The sequence below is a fragment of the Sprattus sprattus genome (genome assembly GCF_963457725.1).
Source record: "Sprattus sprattus genome assembly, chromosome: 19".
Taxonomy (NCBI): Eukaryota; Metazoa; Chordata; class Actinopteri; order Clupeiformes; family Clupeidae; genus Sprattus; species Sprattus sprattus.
Genome location: NC_137917.1, coordinates 4,485,693 through 4,508,351, shown reverse-complemented (window position 1 = coordinate 4,508,351; position 22,659 = coordinate 4,485,693). Strand labels below are relative to the sequence as shown.

The window sequence follows — 22,659 nt, the reverse complement described above, 5'->3', positions numbered from 1 at the left end:
GATACATGTAACTGTTGTACTCAAATTAAATTAAATGTATACATTATTATATATTTTTTAAACTCACTTACCGCCCAAAATTTCACGCCCATGAAATTGTCTTACAGCGTGTTCCCTGCCACTTTTGACTGCCTTAACTGCAACATGTTAGCATTGGCATATAGTTAGCGTCAGGATATGCTTCATTCTAACAAAAGTTGCTCTAATAATAGTTGCTGCTTCAAGAAAAAGACTACTTTCCGTGTTCATCTCACACACAATATCGGCACAAGGCAATGCATAACTGACATACGGTGACATCCATTACAGCAAAATGTTAACTTTAGTTAGCTAACGTTAGCTATTGTATATTTCGGAATTACCATTCTCCAAGATGACTGTTTTGTTCAGGATACGCTGAACAACACCGATGAAAGTTTCATCATACACCTTTAATTTAAGGCGCTTCCCTTTCAGAGACTGTAAAAATTGATAGTCTTCAAGCGACGTCATTGCTTTCATTTGGCGAAAAGGCTAAGTGGAAGAATAGATTGATATCTTTAGAAAACCAAGTGAAAGCAGCGTTGAACGATTCACTCTGCACCCCCTGGCTGGCGGTCAGGAAATGGAACCCTTTGTTGAGGTAAGTTAGGTAGGACCAGAGCCATGTGGAGATTGCTTACCCGCCGTCATGGCAGAACAAAAGTCAATAACACATACACTATATAGCCTTCTTCTATGAAACCAAACGATACTAGAATGAAATTAACCCTTTGTATTTATTTCATCAGCTTTTTTTTATGTAGCCAAATGAACAGGGTTTGGAAGGTTACTTTTGAAATCTAATAGATTACAGATTAGGCTACTGTAAAAATGTAAACCTGTCTAAAGTGTAATAGGTAATATGAAAGGAGCCTGCCTAGATGGTAAATAGAGCCAAAGCAACAGACTGTAGCCTACTCTGAATGCTGTGCTAGAGAATTAATTTGAGAAAGTACTTGTCACATGTTTGTTATGTTACGTCATTTAATCCTATAAAGGTCATTTTTGTGGTTATGTACACATGGTTAAGTATTAAGAAAGAATACACCACCATATCATGGTTTATTATTTTGTATTATTTTTTAATGAATGCATTGTGGGAGGGGATTGGTAGAGATGGGAAGTGATGAGGGCGATGTAGATGGGACTGAGGGCAGCCATTTTATATTCTGTTCTTCATTTCACAAAAAAAAATTATTAAGGTCATAAAAGTGTCCCATTATGTACTCAAGGACATCATCTGCCAACTTCATATTTTCTCTCTGCAGCACTGACATCATAATGTATGTGAATTAGCTTGGCATGGATTCATTGAGCTCCCTCCAATTGTGAGTATCTTAATTATAATGACTGATTATTAGAAACATAATATTAGACATGATAATATATTGAAGGCTATTGTTTCTACCTATGTACATACACTCATCTACAGTCTTCATGATATATACATTCTAAAATCATCCCCAGCAATATCTCAAACTCCCCACTTTTTCGGAGAGAAAAGTTGCAGAGATGAATGAATGCTGCGCACTGTACTTACGAGGATTGGGGTAAAGCTCTAGCTCATTCTCAATGTGATATTGGGTACTTCCACTGTATTTCTTTTCAGCCTTATTAGTAGTATTTTGCATTCCCAACAGTCTAAAGATCTTCTTGGTTACAAACTCCTAGATAAAGACATGAGACCTTTATTGTAAATTAATTATTAAAATTTCATTTAAAAAATTAGGTAAACCACCTGCTACCACTGTGTTTTCCCCCTATTTCGAGTCACATAAAGGTGGACTGACAGTTTAGGTATGTTTATCTAAGTGTTAAACAATTTTCATATAACTGTAATATAATGTCCTTTATAAGAGTTATTTATGTGTCAGTTGTCCTGACTGAACAATACCAATCAAATCTGGCATCGGTGGGACTGTGGAAAATGCAATAATGGCTGTGCTGAAAAGCATCAATCATTCAGCCATTAACAAAATTTTACCTGAATCTTGGAGAGGTCACGAAAGGATTTGAATTGGTCCTCAGGCAGTCGGTCTGACCAACCAGACCAATCTTTGGTATACATATCCTGAAGGATCTCCCAGCAGAGTTCAAATATATGCTTCACACAGAAGACAAAACAATTGTTTTAATGTTAGAGTGATATTATTTTGTAATTGATGGTAATTCATTTGTTCATTGATTGTAATTTTTCGTCTATAGTTTTAGCTATATTTTCACCCTTTTCTACAGTAGACCTAGTGGCCGAACCTTGCAGTAGCTGTGCCTGGTGCGTGGCCCGATGTCTTGTGCACAAGTTAAGGTTTGCAGAAAGAGTTGAGATGGACGTGGCAGCGGCAATCCCGTTAAAACCTTTGGGCCTTCTCCAAGGTCATATATCTCCCATAGCTCCTTGACTACAGAGTAAACCCATACATGCACCCATACATGCATTAATGGACATGCACCTCCCTACCTGCAAGAATTAATTACTCCCCAAACCTCCACCTGCACCCTCAGGTCTTCAAACAGCTCGGTCCTCCGTGTCCCCAAAACCAAGCTCCGCACCATGGGCGACCGGGCCTTTTGCTCGGCAGAGCCACATTTATGGAACAGCCTCCCTGACCACCTAAGGGCAACGCAGACGCTGGACTCCTTTAAAGCTGGACTTAAAACTTTTTTATTCAGGAAGGCATTTCTGGCCTTGTGTTAAATCTTTTCTGTTATGCTTATGCTAATAATTAAATTTGTTTTTAATTTTATTGTATTATTATAGTTAATTTCTAATATGTAGGCACTCTGAGATTCTTTGGAATGAAAAGTGCGTTAAAAATAAAATGAATTATTATTATTATTATTAATTTGGGCAGACTAAGAGCAAAATTATATCCAGCTGACCTATCAATGGAGCACGGGGCGACCAAATACCCTATATGGGACTAACAATTTAAGATTTCAAAATGTACTGCAATATTTAGTATGGATACATTTTTCAGATGTTATCGGGTTCATAGGTTATCATAAGGTAATCTGTGCTTTGGTTTTTAATTACCTAAACAAATCTATATGAACACTTGATTGTGGAATTATAGGAGTTGCATTAAATCTGTATTAACACAGTAATAAGTGAGTGAATAGTAAGCTATTATGCCTGATGTGCTTCTTAAAAAAGTCAATACAATTATATCTGCAGGAACAACGATTTTACCGGTATGGCTGGTGGATACAGTTGACCTTCAGGTAACACCCCTTTCTCAATAATCTGAAATCTGCTGTCAGGTGAAGCACTCTCAGAGTTCTTGAGAAGGTCCTCACCTGTGTCTATATTGTGATTACACATCTTGATGTTTCCCTGTTTATACTGCACTTCTGACACTCCATGTTGGAGTTTCTCGAAGCTAGGAGGTGGCTGTAAAGTCTGCATGTGATTCACTTTCACCTCAGGGCCTTTCACCTTTGCAGTTGTTTCAATGCCCAAATCAGTGGCCTGCTGAATAGAGAATAAACAATCATTATTTCATCAACTACTCAAGCTAATTCCTTTGATGCTTAGCAATCCATTTCACATTTTGGCTTTTGCTATTCAAAGTAAGTGGCCATCTTACTGTTGCTGGAGTAGAGGTGAACATTTCAGAAGCAGAGAAAAACTGTACAGCCTTTGGCGTCAATTGTCCCGCTCCTTTCTGAGCACCTGGAAACTTCAGTAGCTCAGGACCATCATTAGGACATTCATTATGACCAACAGCCACCACATGGTTTGGCTTAATTAGGTTATCATGTATCTGCAAAATGTGTTGTTGATCACATCAGTCATTATAAATGATACAGCTTTCAGCTGAAGGTATTTGCTTTCACAGTAATGACATATGTATCATGTGTAATATGTCATATCAGCCAGCCAGCCCAGCCAGCCAGCCAGCCAGCCAGCCCAGTCCAGCCCAGCCAGCCGCAAACAAGATATGATAAAAGCTCATGAGCAGGAAGCAGTAAGGGCACAGTTGCTAGAGAAAAAGAGACAGAAGGAGAGGAGGACAAAAGAGGATGGGAAATGGAAAGGATGTCAGGAATGGAGAGAAGAGAATCTGGAACCCAGGAAGACAAAACACGTCACACAACAAAGATTCCAGGGCGAGTGAGACTGTATTATAAACAAATGTACAATTTAGGAACGAAAACTAAAATAAGCTATAAACTACAAAATCAGTTTCAATTTCATACACCATTTTTTCTTTTTGATTCGGCTTAATCAGAGGTGGTCCACAGGAGGTGGTGTGGGATTCAAACACTTACTACCAGAAAGAAACACAAGTTATTAATATCACAAGTTGTTTAAGTGATATACTGGTCTCAGTCTGATCCAACTTGTTCCTAATCCATATGCAAAAATAAGGCCAGCAAGCAGTCTCAAACCTAATAATGCAGTTACTCGTGTGAATTAAAACTCACTCAATGGCTGTCCTGTAGAAGGCTTGGGGGTGGCCCCAGTATTGTGTGACCTCAGCTACATCAGCGTCCGCTCCCAAGAGCAGCAGTTACTGCCTCACATGGCCGTGCCCATAGTCGGTAGGGTCAATGTGGGAGAGGAATTGTAAAGCATCACTACATCACTACACAAGTTCAGCATCACTACATAACTATATATGTTACATGAAGTCTGTTTAGCACTTAAGACAGAGCACCATTTGTTTCATCATATTTGTGGAAGTCGTGGAGGCTAAGGTGTGGTAGTAGCTATGACTGATAGTAAAGGTTCAAATCTAGACATTAGGTCAACATGTTCTATGACTTCTAAGGCACAGCCTACCGGTTTTAATAAAAGTGTTAAAAAAATATGATATGCATGTTGAACTGGTAGATCAGTAACCTGTGACATAGGCTATCTATTGGTCAGAAACATGACAAATACAGGAGGCACTTGATGTACCAAGAAGCATCAGCATAGTTCGTAATTATGACAAAAGAGAGCTGGGGGTAGATAGTTTTTTATATTTTCTTACAAAAAAATTAACAAAATAAAATAGACAAAGAAATTCACAACATAACAACACCATATAAATTACTACGGCAAACACAATAAACTTTAAATACTACTCTCTTTACTTCATTGTGATCTTTTTACCATACAAAATAAAAACTGACCCTGGAAGTCAAATTTCCTCTCACAAGTATCCAGTCCATTGCATTATAATACAGTGGCATACTCCCATGCATGATCCTTTGGCATTTTCTGCCCTCTGCTGGTTGTGACCAATTATTGCAGTTACTCAGCTTGGCAAATTTAGCATTGAATGGGTGAAGCAAGAAAACACTAACCTTGTTTATTTGCACAGGTTCTGTCCTGTGGTCTTCTGTTTAGAATACATTATAATACAATGGTGTATCAGTGCCATAGGAATATACTACATTATTCAACTTAAGACTAAAATAAAGTGTAATGGATATAGCTTTTCTCCCAATATCCATTCAACATTAACATTCAACAAACAAACAAAATGACAAAAACAAAACAAAAAACAATCACAGCTTTCTTTTTTCCTAGAGAAATAAAACCACAGGAAAGAAATAATGAGGGGTATCAAACTGCTGAGCTCCTCTAACGAAAATTCTTTAACAAAATAAACATCTTTACTATGGTTCCTCTAGCTTTAAACAGTGGTACTGAAATGTGATCTACTCCTTACAGTCGTAGTGTCAGTGTCAGCCTCAGTGTCAAGTTCAATAATGAGATGACAACTACATACAAATAGTTAGGCTCAAAATCTCATGGGTCACATGGTCAGGAGGCCAAAATATGGAGAATGTCAATGTGTAATTTGTTTCCTGTCAACATCCCTGTCCAACAGCATGGTGTAAACTTCATAAAAAAAATGAATAAAGTAATTAATTGTTGCTGCTGTTTAAGCTATTGCTGGGTTAATCATCGCTTTTGGATTTGGAGAAAACTGCCACAATATCACTCACATATAGACAGGAGCATCTAATCTCAAATGTGTTTTTGTCTAGTGCACCCAGACGACTGAATTCTTCTTTTTTTTAAAAAATCTCATTACAAGTCAGTGCCAAAAACAAATTAGAGCAGCCCGCTCATCCATTGCCTTAAGCCCAAAAGCAAGTTCTAGTACTGAACGTCAAGTGGAGGTGTATTCTGGAACACGTGCGAGTTCTGAGTTGCTTGGAGTAGATTTGATTCTAAGGTGCTTTCCCCATTTAGTCTAGACTTATATGAGCGAATGCGCTGCTGAAATGCTGTCTTATGGTATGTGGCAGAGGTGGTTTAAAACAATGCAGTCAGACATCAGTCACAGTGGTGAGAATTCCCTAGCTTTAAAAGCAGTGCAGTGGTTTTCCCTTTATGCTGTGAAAAGATTAAAAAAAAAGAAATACACACAGAGATAGGCATAATACAGATAGATACCACACATGTTAACCAGAGTACTATACCAGTAGAACAAGGCAAAATATGCATGTCACAGGAAGGGCATAGCTGTTGGTGACACTGACAGGTGGGACTGTACGTATAAGCCAGGGACTTTCTGCCCTTTCTGTCACTTGTCATCCAGATCACTGTGAGCTCCGCAGTCTCTGAATAAACACACTCAACACTCCATGTCCCATGTCATGGTCAAACCGACCAACAGGCAACATAATCGCAAAACAAAAAAAACAAAACAAAAATCTAGCAGTCCTTTCCATGTGTATGTGTGTGTGTGTGAAGTCTTTTGGTTTGAGGTCATGCTAAGTGCTGATTTGTACCCAACCTCTTCGGCCGACAGCGGAGCATCTCCACTTCCTCTGCTTCAGTGACCCAGACCACGCGGACCTCTGCCTGGACCTTCCCAACGGAGGAACAACTTCTGTTCTCTTCCTCACGGTTTGTGACAGTGTTTCCCTTCGAGAATGAACCTGGACTCGCAAATGGAGTTTGTTCTTTGCTCAAATCGCAGTTGTACTGTACTGTCCGTTACCACCACCTCTCTCCCTGGGCAGACTTGATCAAGGATGGTGCTGAGAGCGTGACCTCCAGACCAGCCAGGTGTTTCTCCTTCTCCATTCGGAAGTCTGGGATGGCAACAGAAGATGGGAAGTATAAAAACATGAGGGTAAAAAAGGTTCAGTGAAATTGGAGAACAGATTGTGGGTGAAGCCCTTGCCCTTCACACTGTGCTAGAATCAGGAGTTCGATCCCTTTTCTAATTGATGGCAGACATGAGAACGTGCGAGGTCTTACTGCCAGTTCATCGTTTGTCCACGCAGAAGCAGATATCAGGTTCTAGTTTGAAGGCATTGCAACGTGGGTTTGATGTCCATACAAGGTGCATAGTTTAGGATTGTGTCTAAAGCACAAGCCCACACAAAGAGTCCGCAGAATGCATCAGGGCAGAAACACACGGCAGCACAAGACATCTACAAGTTCAGGAGCTCAGGTATGAGTAAGAGACCGGTTTGCTTTGCCCATTTAGCTGACTACTGACCATAGCCAAAAACACCAACTGTGTTCCGTTTGTAATACAAATGGTACAAGGCCCTTCTAATTCTTATTCAGTTGTATTGGCAGCTGCAAGGTAAGCTGTTGGGAGTGTGGCTGGCAGAGACTAAGATGTGGTGTTACACTACCAGAGCCTCCCCGTTCCAAGGTCCTGGAAAAATATGCTGAGATGTTTAGGCAAAACCAGGCAAGCCAGGCATAGGTGGAGTCAAGGCAAGGACCGCTATGTTGAAGTGGTTGGAGGTGGTGTTGGTGAAGAGGTCCAGTGGGCCCTGGCCCTGATGAGGAGCAGGGGCGAGAGAGGGAGGAGGAGAGAGAAGGGAGTTTGGGGAGTCATCAGCACTCCAGAGGCATCAGGAAGCAGCGTCTGCAGTCCACGGCTTTGGGGCTGGGCGGCTGCACTCGCTTCCGCCGCAACTCCTCCCGGCCCAGGGAGCCACTCAGGCGGGAGTAGGCCGCCTTGTACTTCTTATCAAACGCCGCTGCAGACAAAACGAAACAAAACAAAAAGGGACGAACACCCAAGTGTTACATTTAAGTACTCTAATGCAAAATCAGAGGACATTTCTAATTTGCAAAAATGTACAACCACCAAGGCCTTGTTTGTACATGCATATTTAAGGATAACCACTGTAGTAATCCAGTCTAACAGAATTTGTGCTTCAATATCTAAAACACTACAAAATGACCAGTTGTATACAGAATGACTTGCATGAATGTAGTGTATCTGACTTGTAATGAACGTTTTAAACTGGACTTTATCTGCTAAATCGTGCTAGCACACGTTCCATCTGATGTGTCCGCGTGCCAGACCCTCTGTTATCTCTCTCCAACATTCACTGCACGGTTACTCACCGACATGATCTTTTCCCATGGCAGCCAGGGTCAGGAACAGGATCTCTCTGTACAAACTCCTAAAGGTAGGAAAAACACACACGACCCATCAGGCACCACACTCCACTCCACCTCTGTGCTTTCACAGTCACTTCACCACTTCTGCTTTGAACATTCGCCACAAAATCTGTGAACTTTTGAACTCTGTTTTATTTGTTTCATTAAACAATTACAAATGCACATCAGCATTTCTGTGTTTAAAAAAAAAAGAAGTTATATAAGCACTGTTTATGTGAGGATGTGAGACTGATATGGCATCACTGTGGAAACTCTTCTGGCCGTGACACTGAAAAGAATGGGGGAGTCATCGGACATCGTTTCTAATCACGTGCTCTGCTCACCTCTGGATCTTGGGGTTGCCCGGTTGCTTGGCGATGGTATCCAGGATGAGAGTGACCGCCTTGTGTACCTCGTTCATGCCTACCCAGCGCAACACTTCCTCCAGGAAGCTCAGGGTGAAGGGGTGGTTGTGCCTCCGCCAGCTGTGGTACCGCAGCATGTGCACACCACCTAGAGAGAGAGAGAGGGAGAGAAAGAGAGAGAGGGAGGGGGAGAGAGAGAGAGGGAGGAAGGAAATAGATAAAGGGGCAAGACAGAGACATGCATATTAAGAATAAAGAATAGAAAAAGGAAGCAGTGGGTTCTGTTTCAGTGATCACTCTACTACAATATTTGAATCATATGCAGTTAACATTTATTCTCTGCTGTTTACTACTTTCTAGGCATTCCACACCAAATATAACTGCCACACATCAGGATGTAGAAGCTGGAATCTTACTGTGTATTCTCCAGAGGACGTAGAGCGGAGGCCAGAAGTCAATGTCAGGCGTCAGTGTGTCCCAGAGAAGCCTCACTCGCACCGCAGGGTTCTCAATCGTCTACAACAGCCAAAATTGCCACGTCCATTAGCCCTCACCCCACGGCACATCAGAGCAATTCATCCATTGGGAAAGGAACAGAGTGTCCTTTCAGGTCTGAGCCAACAACTTCTCTATCATCCTTCACACACCACCCACCCATTCACACCATATCCATCATTCATTCATTCATCTGCTCATGCTCTCTAGCTGCAGACGGTTCATTCCTTCATTCCATCCATTGAAGCAACCGTATGGAGATTTTGTTAAATACCTAGAATCAATCTATCTAGGTCCTAGATGACTTGCAAAAAACTTTCCAAGCACTGATACAATCTTGATGGCATGATAACTGGTGTGTTTTATGACAATGTCATGGCATTAAAGCTTTTCTTACATTTTTGGCACGTGCACCATCCAGGACCACAGAACTACATAGCACATAGCCTGGGCAGCCAGCGGGAACAAATTGAAGGGGATACTAAAACTAGTTGCCTATAAGAGTCATTCATCCATATACGTGTTCATTCATCCACTCATGCTGTATCCATTCATCCATGAGGTGTGAAACTGGCTGCAGTGAGCATGTGATCTGCAGCACTAGTGATTTGTTAACCGTTCAATCACCAACCCAACTCATACACTTCAGTCATCCACACATCCACAGTCAATGTATCCATCCATCCATCCATCCTTCCCTCTGTCTCTATAAACTCAGCCATGCCTGAGCGCTGAGAGTGTGTGTTCTGTACCTGTGAGAGGTGCGCGGCAAGCTTTGAGGAGCGGATGCAAGTGTGCATACTGTACTTGTGTGAGGTGTGCTGCCGCTGTGAGGAGCAGATAAGAGTGTGTGTTCTGTACCTGTGTGAGGAGCGGATGAGAGTGTGTGTTCTGTACCTGTGTGAGGAGCGGATGAGAGTGTGTGTTCTGTACCTGTGTGAGGAGCGGATGAGAGTGTGTGTTCTGTACCTGTGTGAGGAGCGGATGAGAGTGTGTGTTCTGTACCTGTGTGAGGTGCGCGGCGAGCTGTGAGGAGCGGATGAGAGTGTGTGTTCTGTACCTGTGTGAGGAGCGGATGAGAGTGTGTGTTCTGTACCTGTGTGAGGTGCGTGGCGAGCTGTGAGGAGCGGATGAGAGTGTGTGTTCTGTACCTGTGTGAGGTGCGTGGCGAGCTGTGAGGAGCGGATGAGCCGCAGCAGGTTGCTGGGGAGGCCCAGGCGCTGGAAGTACCAGACCAGGTTCCAGAAGATGATGGAGTGGCTGTCCAGCAGCTGGGGCTGCGAGAGCACGGCCTCGCCCTCGTTCTCCAGGAGGCTCTCCAGCTCCTTCCGCAGCACAAGCGGGCTCAGGTAGGCCACCGTCACCAGAGGAGGCCCGTTTACAGATGAGGAGCCCTACAGAGGGTGGGATGATGGGAGATAGTGGGGGTTAGCAGAACAGCTACTACATGCCCATTTAGAGTTGAATCTCTTCCAATGAGATGTACTAATCTATATCCATTTCCCCATCTAGTGATACTGTACTACCCTTTTCTGGTTTGACTCTGGAATAGGAGTGCAGAGTTTGTTTATGACTTAAAACTGCTGTGTTCATTTTATATCAGGAGGAAACCTTGCCTTGCGACGTCCTGTGTATAGTAAAATCAGCTAATCATCGTTTAAGTCCATGTTTTTTGTAAATGCGCAGTCGCAGTGTTTACTTCTGGGATGAGACTTACGCTGGTGTTGTTGCTGCTGCTACTCTCTGAGTAGCCGCTGGTCTCGGAGTTGGAGTCGTCGCTCAGGCCGTTGTGCAGAGGCCGCTCTGAGCTCTCCTGACCACCAGGGGGCCTCATGGCACTCTCCACCTCATCCTCTGCATTCAACGTGCTCCGCTCTGAGCTGGAGTGGAAGCATTGCCTCATTACACACACATAAACACTCTTCTTGCAGGATGTTATGAGGTATAAGAAATCCTACATTTATGAGATGATTATTTGAGATGATTTCAAAATACATTTTTAAATTGGTATGCGTTTCTAGTGAGTAACTGTCTGTTTTTGGCTGTAGGCCTTGTAGTGCCTGTGTTGACACAAACACTCTAGGCCCTGTTCTTCTAGAGAAAAGCTGGACCTGTGCAGGTGGTAAGAGAGTCAAGAAGACTTATCAGTGAAGAGTTAAACGGATTAGAAAAGAAGCTCACAGATAAAGGAAGGAAAGTCTGTAACACAGGCACATATGTGGCCATGCCTCACTCTACTGAGGAAATGGAAAGTTAGAATGGGTTTGTTAATGTGATCTCTTTTGCTTGTCTTTGTTCTTTTTCTTCCACAGGTTAAATGAGTCACGAGGCTGCCTGACAGCACGAAGCGGAAGGAAGTTGGACCACAAAAACAGATTTGACTGGCCCTGTATAGGCCTCGTAGAGGTCTTACCCCCGTTTAGGCCTCATAGCGGTCTTACCCCTGTATAGGCCTTGTAGCGGTCTTACCCCCACAGGTTTGTCTTTAAGGTGTAACTGTTATGGTGCAAATAATACCAGAGGGGTGAAGATATTGCTCAGATTTCTGCTTTTAAGAGTGAATTAAAGCTGAACCACAAAAACCTGTAAAGTGCAAACAGTACCTAGTACATTGTTCATTTTTGTATTTGCAAATTTATTAGACTTTTATACTCGTTTTATAACTCATGACTGGAGACTGAGCAAAGTTCACAATAAGGTTGCCCCTGAATGAGGGTATGTTTCTGAGGTTGTCAGTGATTACCTGCTGACGGGACCCAGGTCGCAGATCTCTGCATTGAGCAGCGGAACAAAGGTGGCTGAGCAGAATGGACAGCTGGAGTTGAGGTTGGAGTCGTCGGACGTCCAGCCAGCCATGATCTCCTCATCGTAGATCAGAGAGTTGCAGCTCCGGCACAGAGAGCAACTGGACATCAACACCTGCAGGAGGGCATAGAGGGCAGACCCTTAAGAGTAAACTCTACACAGCAGCAGGAGGGCAGACCATAAAGAGTAACTACACACAGCAGCAGGTGTCTCGCCTGCCCTTGGTTAAAATACAGCAGGTGTAGTTTAGTATCCTAAGACAGTTGGGGCACCTGTGGAGCCTCCTAGGAAATATATGGTGTGTATTACGTGATGCTATCACCAGAACACCAGGCAGAGAGCAGCTCACCATTATCAGTTGGGGTGGGAGGGGGTGTGTGTCAAAGTTGTCTTCCTGCTCTAAAACCCAATTGGGCCCATAATAAAACAATAAGACTCTATGCGTAGCTGCATCAAAGACTGACTCTAGGGACACACAGAAACACTGGAGTACTGTTGGTCCACTGCTGGCCTGCTGGATAACGTACAACACAGTACAATCAATAGCTTCCTCTTCTGATGCTGTTACCTCAAGTCCAGCTCCTTCTGGCGTGGGGTCCCAGGATTTCCTCAGTGTGAAATTTAGACCGGGAGGCTCCGTCAGATCAATGTCACTTCCTACTGATAGCGAGCTCTGTTCGGGAAGGGGAAATGACTATCAAATGTCTTGTCACCTTCATGCAAAATAGAGTAAATATTTACATGGTAGGAATCGACATTTAAGTCTAACTGACAGCACGTGTGTGAAGACAAAACAGGAACCGTCTGATAAGACAATAGACACGCAGATAGTAGAAAGTCAAAACTAAAATTGCTTAGTTAGTTATTAATGAAATGAACATCATTCTTCAGTGAAAACACACACACAGGAAACAGACACACAAGACAGTAGAAACGTAAGAGAAAACAAACCAACCAGTCAGTCATCATCAATAAAATGAACAGACACAGACACAAACACACACGCACACACACTACCTCAGAGGTTGCGTTGACCAGCCGCTCCTTGGCCTTGAGGAGGGTCTCTGTGACCTGGGCTTTACGGGCCTGCCTGCGCTCTGCCGCCCTGTGTCCGGGCCCAGAGTTACTCCCCCCCGGGCGCCGCTCGTCTACACTGGCCGCACGGCGCACAAACGCCCGGTGCCGCGTCGGTGTCAGCAGCTGCTGCAGCTTCCCCGCCAGGCCGCTTCTCGGGGTTGAAACGTGGTTGTAGTTCTCATCCAGCGTCTTTCTACTCAAGCTCTCTCTCGCATCAGTGGACCTGAGAGGGCAAATGGATATTCAATATTCAAAGTGAATCCATATTTTATTTAAACTTTTGTGTATGTTTGGATTCAGTAGTATGAATATGTAGGATCTAGTAGTTGTAGTAGTGTTTTTAATCCTTTTTATTCATTGCACATCATTTTACCTCAAAAGAAGTTCCTTATTGATATAAACGATGATGAAAATCAGTGCAGGGATTAAAGCAAACAAAAATCATCTGACTGAAAACATTTGCAATTTTATTTTGGCCAACACACATGTTGCGTAAATGTTCGTTAAAGACTGCATGAAAGTTGCAGTTACCTGATTTGCGTTGGTTCACACATTCCAACAAATAGGCCTAGATATAGGCTCATAATGCACTGACAGTAACAACTTGCTTCTTGATTTTCATTGCACAGAATACAAAACGAGAGAGAAGAAGGATAAATGGCTATCTGATCAGTTCGCTCAATTGCATTGCCTACGTTTTTGTAAATATAGTCATATAAACGTCGGTTCGTCTTTCTTTCTTTGATTCTTTAATTGTAAGCCTTTAAAGCCAATTAATTGTAATTATTATTATTAGGCTATTATTGTTTTTAGTCATCATCATTGAAGTTCATTGGGCGGGGGGTCTGGGGGACGCCGAGGCCCCCAAAAGCCAGACGGAAATCCGTCATAGCGACGGAAAACTTTAATCCATGTCAGTGTTGTTTGGAGAAAAGGGAGTAGCACTGCTATAACTCCCTCCAGGCCTTCTAGTCCCTTCCACTCACCTACTCTCCCTCTCCCCTGGCTGGCACTTGCAGTCTGGGTCCGCGTCGGGCGTCTCGGCGCAGTCCTTGTAGAAGGTGGACAGGCACACCTGACTGCGCTTCACCAGGACCCCAGACGGGGGCAGCCCTGGGGGAGCCTCCTGGGGGCCGACAGGGGGTTTGCGGGCAGCAGGGTTATCCGCACCAGTGTTCCGGAGCAACGCTTTCCTGGGCGGCTTGTCATCTGCCAGGAGCGGACAGGTTACAGTCAGATCAAACAGAAGGAGCTCTTATAAACGCATGCAATTGTGTATTTAGTATGTATCAGTACAGCTCAGTTGACTAGGTTGGGCATGCGTAACATGAGCCTGTGGTGTGGGCGTCAGCGGTGGCCTGTGCTACTCACGGTCAGTGGAGGAGCGCATGCTGCTAAGGCTGTTGCTCTTGGGGAGCAAGCTATTCAGCGATTCGTGGCTGGAGCTTTCACTCAAGCCACTCCAGCTGGACTGGCGAACCAAAGCAGAATGCGGGCGGGGCTTGGAGAGGATGACATCTGAGGACAAAAAGAAGACTACAATTTTAAAACTTTCAATTAATTTGCTGTTAGCTTAGCAGACAAGGTCATCACTTTGCCAGGTTTACTAACATGAACATTATAATAAGACATCAAAAATAAGTGTTTATGAGTTTATTCCTTGACAGATTTATGTTGTATAGCTTTAGATTGTTTCCCACCTGATCTGGAGCTTATAGAGTCACTCTTTTGCCGATGTTTGATTGGCTGTCTGAACTGAGCTACAGCCATTAGCACATTGCGCAACTTTGCCCAGCGTAGACGGCCACCCTGATTGGTAGAGGGCCACTTGCTCTCCAACACAGCCTGAAATGAGACGTTAAAGTTTCAACAAAACATGGCTGAGAGGACCTTAACTTTTCCATTCTAAGCATAAAAACATAATATGCCTATACATAACTATGTCTGCCTTTTCTTATCTTCTGCCATATGTTATTAGAGGAAGCAGTATTACAGGAAGTTAAAGGTATCAAGGGCTTTCAGCTTGCCTTTTTGCAGAGAGATAACAACTTATGATATGAAAACATCCCCCAAAGCTCAGTTACTTCTCACCTTGTTGTAGTAGCCATAGGTGATGGTGTTGGGTGTTATGCCGGCCTTCTTCATCTCTAAAAGCACCCGCACTGCAAGCACAGGCTGGCCGTACTGTCCACACAGCTGCATCAGGATCCGATAACACACCTGGAACAAACATCCCAAAAGCTGGTTGCTTAAAGAGAACTTATTAAAAGGTGTGAAGACAATAGAGGGTCAAATAGTGCAGGAATCTTGTGTTCTGTCTCACCTCATCAGGAAGCACCACCTTGCGAGTCTCCATGTGTTTGAGCACCTCGTAGGCGATGTGCAGGGCTGGCACTTTGGTGCTCTCTGCCCGCACAAAGGTGGGCAGGTAGATGAACCAGAGGCCGTAGCAGTGGCCCAGCAGGCACTTGGACCACATGTCGGGCACCGAGGCGTACTTCTGCGCCCGCTTCTGGGCCAGCTTTATCTCCTGCAGCACACGGAGAGAAGGCATCAATATCCAGCAAGAAAAAACTAACTAGACGCTCACTCTTGGGAACTTCAGGGAAACATTTGGGGGGCTTGTTGGATAGAAGAAACAAACCCTGTATGTGTGACACAACAATTGTAACAGACATAACAAGATTCATGAAATGAATGATAGTTCTGCATTTTGAAAAAGTATGACATTTAATTTATTGCACCTGAAATCTGTTATCTCAAGCACACACACAACTTGCTACAATGAAGAGAGCGGAGAAGGGATGATTAGGAGATATCATCCCTTGTCTGGCTGACCATTTGAATGTTAATGGCGTCAGTTTACTTCTTGTCTGGGAAGGAGTCCATATGAGTCACAACTACTTAAAAGGAATATGAAAAGCACCAATACTCTTCACACCAAAGAGGTGAGAGACAGAGTGGGATGGTGACTCAAATAGGGCTACAAGAACTGAGAGTAAAGCAGAGAGAGAGAGAGAGAGAGAAGTGAGTACTGTCCCCACACCTGTTTGGTGCGGCGTGGCGCGGGGCTGCTGGGTGCACTTCCTTTGGTTGGGACGCGCAGCTGGTCCTGTGGCCGGTCAAACAGCTCGAGCTGCAGGATGGGGAACGTCTCGTAGCTGCTCAAAGAGTTAAGGAAAAGAGGTGAAGCACAGTGCTTAGGTTCATTTGACTGATTTATCATTTGCAGAATTTAAAGCATATAGCAAAGGTTACTCAACAAGTAGTAGTAGTGACAGTTTAAAACGGAGATAAAAAAACATGTCTGATTTCAATTCCACATTTTATTTAATCTGAATGGGAACAAGGTCACAGCTATGAGAGCAGTATGATACCTGTACTGGGCCGGGCACTCGGAACCGTCTGCCTCCTGAGGCTCCTCTGGCGGCATGATGAAGACGGTGTGCTCCCCACTGTGGGTTTCATCCAGGTCCACCAGATGTACCTCCTCCGGCTTCTCCACATCCACCTGTGGGGGGGTTGGTGTGGGGGGAAAGAGCGAGATGGGCAGTCAGTCATGGAGAAAGAGCAGCGAAGTGGAACACCCCGAGGAAAGGGCAGATTAATGAGAGAGAAATGCGAAATTGAATAATCTTGAACACACTCCACATGCTGCAAAACCATACCACGCATCATATATAAAACTACAGGCTTGAAAAAACGAAAAAGATGAAATAAACCAAAAAGATGAATCATGGCTCTGACCTTTTGTACACATTCATCGAAGAACTCCAGACTGACGTGGCGGTCACTGACAAATGAGCACTCCTCTATGAACTGGGCGAACATCTGGGTTTTGGTCAGCTGGTTGTAGAACTTCTGCTGGGTACGGTCTCGAGACTTAAGAAACCCTACACAGAATTAAACCATAAGGATAAGCAGTGAGACTCCATACCTACACTCATGAGCCAAACAGGTACATTTACGGACAAATGCACATGTGCATGAAAATCTTTTAATATATTTCATATACATACTGTCACGAACACCAAGACATCCTTTTCATATCCCCATTGCATTCACAAGGCCATCAACAAGTCTGTGGTCCAGTCAAAAAAACTAAAACCTTAAACTCCTCATACACAGACACACACTTCAGTAACCACAGTTAGCAGTTTACACACACACACACACACACACTCTGTCTCTCTCTCACCCTGCAGGTTGAAGAGGGAGCTGCAGTCGGTAGTGCGGTCTGACGGGGCCTGGGTGATAGGCAGTAGGTAGGTACGGTAGCCCTTGAGCAGACAGCTCATGAAGCGCAGGAAGGCCTCCTGGATCTCCAGCTCCAGCTGCTTCTGCCGCCCGTAGATCAGGTCGTAGTCCGTCAGCAGGAACTCCAGCGTGGCCTCCTCCTGGCCCGGCGTGCAGACTGCACAACACAACCAGGGGTCAGTCAACTGGGACGTTCAAATTCTGTGATTTGACTTCCATATCCAAGTCTTTCGGGGCACGATTTCATCCTGAGAATATTCTACCATGGTGAAATGGGCAGCTATGGTAGCCATAATTTAGGTTCAGTATTGCATTTGTATGGCAAATTTGGTTTCCTACTTGCCACAGTAAGGTCTAAATAATATAGATAATACGGCAGGGTGAAGCCTACCAGTGAAAATAATCTACTCCTTTTTCCACAGAGATCTATCAGAAGTACCAGAAAGTTGAACAGCACCCTTATTCACTTACAAATGAAAGGTACAAAGGAGTCATATTTCCAAACAGGTAACACTCACTCTTCTCTAAGGTCTTGTTCAAGTTGGAGAGTGAGTTCAGTAAGATCTTGCCATGTTTCCTGGGAAGTGATCTCCATGACAATGGCTTCTTATCCTCCAATCTGAAGGTGGAAAAAGAAGCATATTTCACCTGGACTGACGAGATCAACCCATCTAATCAGAGCTGGGTTTCAGGCCCAGACAGGGAGTCAAGGCTGTACTGTCAGATCTCTGTGTCGATGCGTTTTTACAGTGGGGTAGATACAGCATGCAGGGAAGCACAGAAGTCAGAAATGTAAAGCTCAGATCCTGCAAGTTCCCTATTATTGTTGTCAGTCAAACAGGTGTAACCAGTCATTAACATCACACCTGGTTCAGTCCATATGTGACACAGAAGCACGTTCATGTATCCAAAAGTGAACTCTTGGGCTTTTGAGAGCCTTTTTCTCCTTAACAGTTGTAGTAGATCACCCCCCCCCCCCCCCCCCGAGGCTACCTATATAGTCCAATCAGCCAACTACATAAGTCACTATCGTTTCTAGATAAAAATAAAAGGCTAATGCAACCTCATCTGAGGATGCTGAAGATTGAGGATTAATTCCCTTAAACTGATTTAACTCCCTCTGATAGGAAAGCAGCTCACTGTACTTGAGGAACAGCTCACCCTAAATAGGAAACACATGGCTGCTATCACAGCTGGCTACCTGACCTGGGGCTGTGAGGCAGTCAATGGCTCTGAGAGAGAGGGGGGGGACTCACTGGAATATGGTGTTGGTGTCCAGGTCCACACACACCACATCAGAGGGGGGGTCATTGAGGTCAAAATAGCTGGAATGCATGCCAACAATGAAGGGCATGGGGGCGTTGAGCATGCCGGCCAGAGCCAGCGGGCACAACGGGATGTAGGGGCACTGCCAGCGGAGAGGAAAAGTCATCTGTGGAGGAGGACAAAGAGAGAGAAAGAGAGATTGTCAGAGCGAGGTGGGGGCCTCCCCAGGAGGGATGAACGAGTGGAGAGAGAAAGGGAGAGAGCGAGGGACATGTGGGGGAGAAAGGAGATAAAAGGAATGTGTGGAATGAAAGGTAGGAAACACCAGAGTGAATATGAAAGGAGTGAGAGGAGTGAAGGTCAAGGAAGATGAAGGAGGGCAGACATGGGGGAGTGGAAGAGGAGAAACAGAAGGTTTAGGGTTAGGGAAGTCTAAAGTTCTGAAGTTGAACAGTCTCTTGCTTAGATTAGGAAACAAATGAAAAAGTGTGTCATGTTCTTTAAAATATAGCCCAGGAGATCACATTACTGATGTAGGACAAGATATTATTAGGTTTTTCTGCCACCCAAAAATCCCAACCTGTGGACACAGGGAGTCAGTCTACAACTTCTGAGTAAGTAGTACCTGTAGCTTTATAATGGAGTGGAGCAGTTAGGCACTATAATGGAGTGGAGCAGTTAGGCACTAAAATGGAGTGGAGCAGTTAGGCACTAAAATGGCTAAAATATTGTTTTTTTATAGTGTGCTTTCAAGATGGAATACCCCAAATTATTATCACTTAACATCGCTACTCTATGTTTAAAGACTCAATCACGTTAGCAAAAGATCCATCCAACCTAAGTTTGGATTATGGATGAACTATTTCAAGACAGGCTTGAGCCTCATTTCAGAGACGTGGGGCAGAGAGCTGGGACTTACGGACACCAGGGCCTCGCAGACGGAGGTGAGCACGTCGGGCCGCAGAGAGTGCAGCAGCAGCTTCTGTTCGGTCAGCGCGGCCAGCAGCAGCATGCAGGCGTTCTCAGGGCCCAGGTTCTGCAGCAGCTTCAGGAAACTGGCACCGCTGCCACCACACAGAAGAGGTTATAGTGCACGCAAGGCAGGGTGTGTGGGTGTGTGTGTGTGTGTGTGAAAAAATAATGTTTTATACCAGAGGCGCACAGGTAATGCCTTAAAAAAGACAAACACAATAAGCAACAGTAAGAGGATGTGTGGACAGCCATCATATGAGGATTTCCCTGATCACCTCAGGACTTCCAAAGAGAAGTGAAAGGAACAAGTGTACGAGTTAGCTTTGAATGAGGTGTGTGCGAGTGTGACAGAGGGTTTCTCACCTGAGAGGGAGGGGAGATGAGACTGGTTGGCACAGTAGAAGGTTGTCATAAGGGGACAGCTGAAAAAAAAGAAACCCAGTCAATGTACTGTGGAAAGGATGTACTGCAAAAATGGACGGTTTTGTGTTTTAGAATGGTAAGAATGATCACATGCAGATTAACATTTGATCAATGTCATGCTTTGATTTCCAACAGACTAGTCACCAAATCAAACCCCAGGTTGAATCACAAGACAATTTAAATAACTGAAGTTCTCTGAATTTGACCTGTGATACAGCCAAGCTAGCCCCATATGGTCATTCAGTTTATCAATATAGTCTGAAATTCAAAAGCAGTATTAGCAATTAAAGAAAGGGAATGATATTTCTGTCCACTAATGATTGCGTCACAGACTTTTTTTTTCATTACACAGACCTCTCAGCAAAGGCTCTAAGCAGTGATACCACCCTGTGGAGGAAGTGAAGTCACTCATAAGAGACACGGACAGCAGAGCAACAAACTTGCATATTCCTTTCGATACACAAACAATTCTGCTAAAGCTGACATAACATCTCTCCTGACATAACCCTAAGCACCAGCAATGGACAATGAGCTGTTTCGCTGGCCTTCAACATGCTGAGTGTGAATGAGCCGAATGACTGCAGGGATGCTAAATTAAGCATGGGTTCTGCGCAGTGCAACAGCACAGGTGGTTGTGATGAGAGTATGGGGTGAGGTTCTGTGTTGGTGTGTGGCGTGAGTGTGTGGCATGGGCTGGTGGCGCGGGTCTCACCTGCACGAGGATGCGTGGGCGCTGGGGGGAGGGGAAGGGCACGTTGTGCATGAAGCTAGAGATGTGCCTAGGGCAGAACACGACAAACGCAGAGCAATAAATTATACATCTCACAGCATGAGCCATGCTGGAATATAGGTCATACCAGAATAATCTGAGGAGAACTTTATATATATTCTAGCAAAGAGAATTCGCAATACCATAGAATGCATCATTAGGTTTTCATTAGATCAAAAAAACTTCCATGTCTTATAAAAGGGAACATAACAAGAAACATTCATGAAATTCCCAACATTTTTGCTTGGAGTATAGTACCCCCCTTAATTCCTCCCAAATTATGTTCTTGTGACACACTTCATCGACTGCAGTGAACATCATCCCATCTCTGTTTATCCTCAATCCCTTTTCTGGGGAGCTCACTTTTCCAGGGGCAGCACGTGCGGACCAGAGATGGAGTAGCGGTAGACAAAGGTGAGAAACTTCTGGAAGACGGTGAAGAAGGGCCAGTGGGAGAGCACGCAGACGCTCTTCTTCACCTGCACCGAGCGGCTGGTGATGGGCCGCCGGTCCACCACGCTCACCAGGCCCAGGCGCACGCGTTGCCGCTCCGACAGCGCCTCCCGCGGGTACGCCTCGTAGAACTGGATGGCGGCGCCGTACACCTGGGAGAGACAGAAGGTCAGTGGATGGAAATGAACTGGCTCTTGAGACACATTATTAGTGATTCATTATGTCAATAACTTCCCAATCTATTGAGATTATCACCATCAGAAACACAGTGGTCTACTGGACACAGAGGACAACTGGAAATGTTAAATGTCAGAAGGGGGGTAGATGCATTAACATTTTACTTTATGTTTTAACATTTCTGCTTTGTAAGGCATTTTAATCTCAAATCTCAAATGACCTATAGACACTTAACGGACCTCTGATAATAGCAAGAGCTAGTGAGTGATCCCTCTGATTTAACTACAATTGAAAGCATCAATCTAATGTAACACAAACACTTAATCCAACAAAACAACACCACTGATAATACGTAGCATGAACAGTGGCAAAAGCTGCACAGATGTTTTTAGCAGGCACACACACCTTGTCTCCAGAGGCACTGGTGAGGACAAATGTGGAGAAGACAGGAAGCTGGTACTTGGTGTTGAGGGGCCAACTCTCCACCGTGACGCCCATAGGCAGACAAAACACCGGCACAGAGTCTGGCAGAGGGAAGGATTCCAGGTCCTCCTCTGGGTATCGGCTAATTAGACCTGCAGCAAACAGAGAACGAGTGTTTGTGTGTGCATCATCATTGTGTGGACATTAATAACCGGATACATCTGGAGTCATCCAGCGTCTTCAGCTCTCATCCAAAACAATCATGTGTCTGTCAGTTGAACGGCATGAGCTGCAATGGTTTGTCAGATGTAAAGAAATTGTGCTATTTTGACGGCTGGTTGCATGGTTGTGTTGTATTCTTTCAGGTTTCCTCAAAGGATCTTTGATATCAATCCCATTTCACACTAGGGGTGGGGGAAAAAATAGATTATTCGATTTTTCTCGATTCTCTCTAAAACGATTCTCTCTCGATTCAGAAAAGTTCATAATCGATTTTTTTTTACACATCCATTTTATGTTGAAATGCAAGCTGCATCGATTATTGGATTGTTCATAGAAAGTCAAAATTGTGACAAGGAAAAGCTTTTTCTCTAATAAAAAATAGAGAAGGTAATTCATCTGTTGATTTTCTTTAATTATCAAACACAAAGTAGGAAGTGTAGCAAAGACTCTGAGTAGCAAACTCGAATGTTTTAAAAGTCGAAATGGATTGATAATCGTTTTATCGGTTTAGAATTGATAATCGTTTATTTTACACATCCATTTTATGTTGAAATGCAATTATCAATTGATTATTG

At 44.0% G+C, this 22,659-nt stretch overlaps 1 protein-coding gene across 1 annotated transcript in view; it reads right to left on the bottom strand.

Annotated features, from left to right (window-relative positions):
* Positions 1-4,977: 4,977 nt before the first annotated feature.
* Positions 4,978-22,659, bottom strand: part of dennd4b (DENN/MADD domain containing 4B) — a 34,166-nt gene continuing 16,484 nt past the window's right edge. Inside the window, exons 5-29 of the mRNA XM_080857587.1 lie at positions 21,845-22,014; positions 21,173-21,414; positions 20,753-20,819; positions 19,981-20,039; positions 19,565-19,709; positions 18,636-18,811; positions 17,898-17,998; positions 17,321-17,536; positions 16,870-17,015; positions 16,500-16,633; positions 16,169-16,283; positions 15,446-15,652; positions 15,214-15,342; positions 14,823-14,967; positions 14,494-14,640; positions 14,109-14,331; positions 13,063-13,345; positions 12,614-12,718; positions 11,984-12,159; positions 10,958-11,120; positions 10,392-10,634; positions 9,162-9,261; positions 8,725-8,893; positions 8,345-8,403; positions 4,978-7,971 (exon numbers count right to left, since the gene is read on the bottom strand). Of these exons, the coding sequence (XP_080713713.1) occupies positions 7,826-7,971; positions 8,345-8,403; positions 8,725-8,893; positions 9,162-9,261; positions 10,392-10,634; positions 10,958-11,120; positions 11,984-12,159; positions 12,614-12,718; positions 13,063-13,345; positions 14,109-14,331; positions 14,494-14,640; positions 14,823-14,967; positions 15,214-15,342; positions 15,446-15,652; positions 16,169-16,283; positions 16,500-16,633; positions 16,870-17,015; positions 17,321-17,536; positions 17,898-17,998; positions 18,636-18,811; positions 19,565-19,709; positions 19,981-20,039; positions 20,753-20,819; positions 21,173-21,414; positions 21,845-22,014 (3,866 nt within the window). The 3' untranslated portion in view covers positions 4,978-7,825. The remainder of the gene's footprint in view (positions 7,972-8,344; positions 8,404-8,724; positions 8,894-9,161; positions 9,262-10,391; positions 10,635-10,957; positions 11,121-11,983; positions 12,160-12,613; positions 12,719-13,062; positions 13,346-14,108; positions 14,332-14,493; positions 14,641-14,822; positions 14,968-15,213; positions 15,343-15,445; positions 15,653-16,168; positions 16,284-16,499; positions 16,634-16,869; positions 17,016-17,320; positions 17,537-17,897; positions 17,999-18,635; positions 18,812-19,564; positions 19,710-19,980; positions 20,040-20,752; positions 20,820-21,172; positions 21,415-21,844; positions 22,015-22,659) is intronic.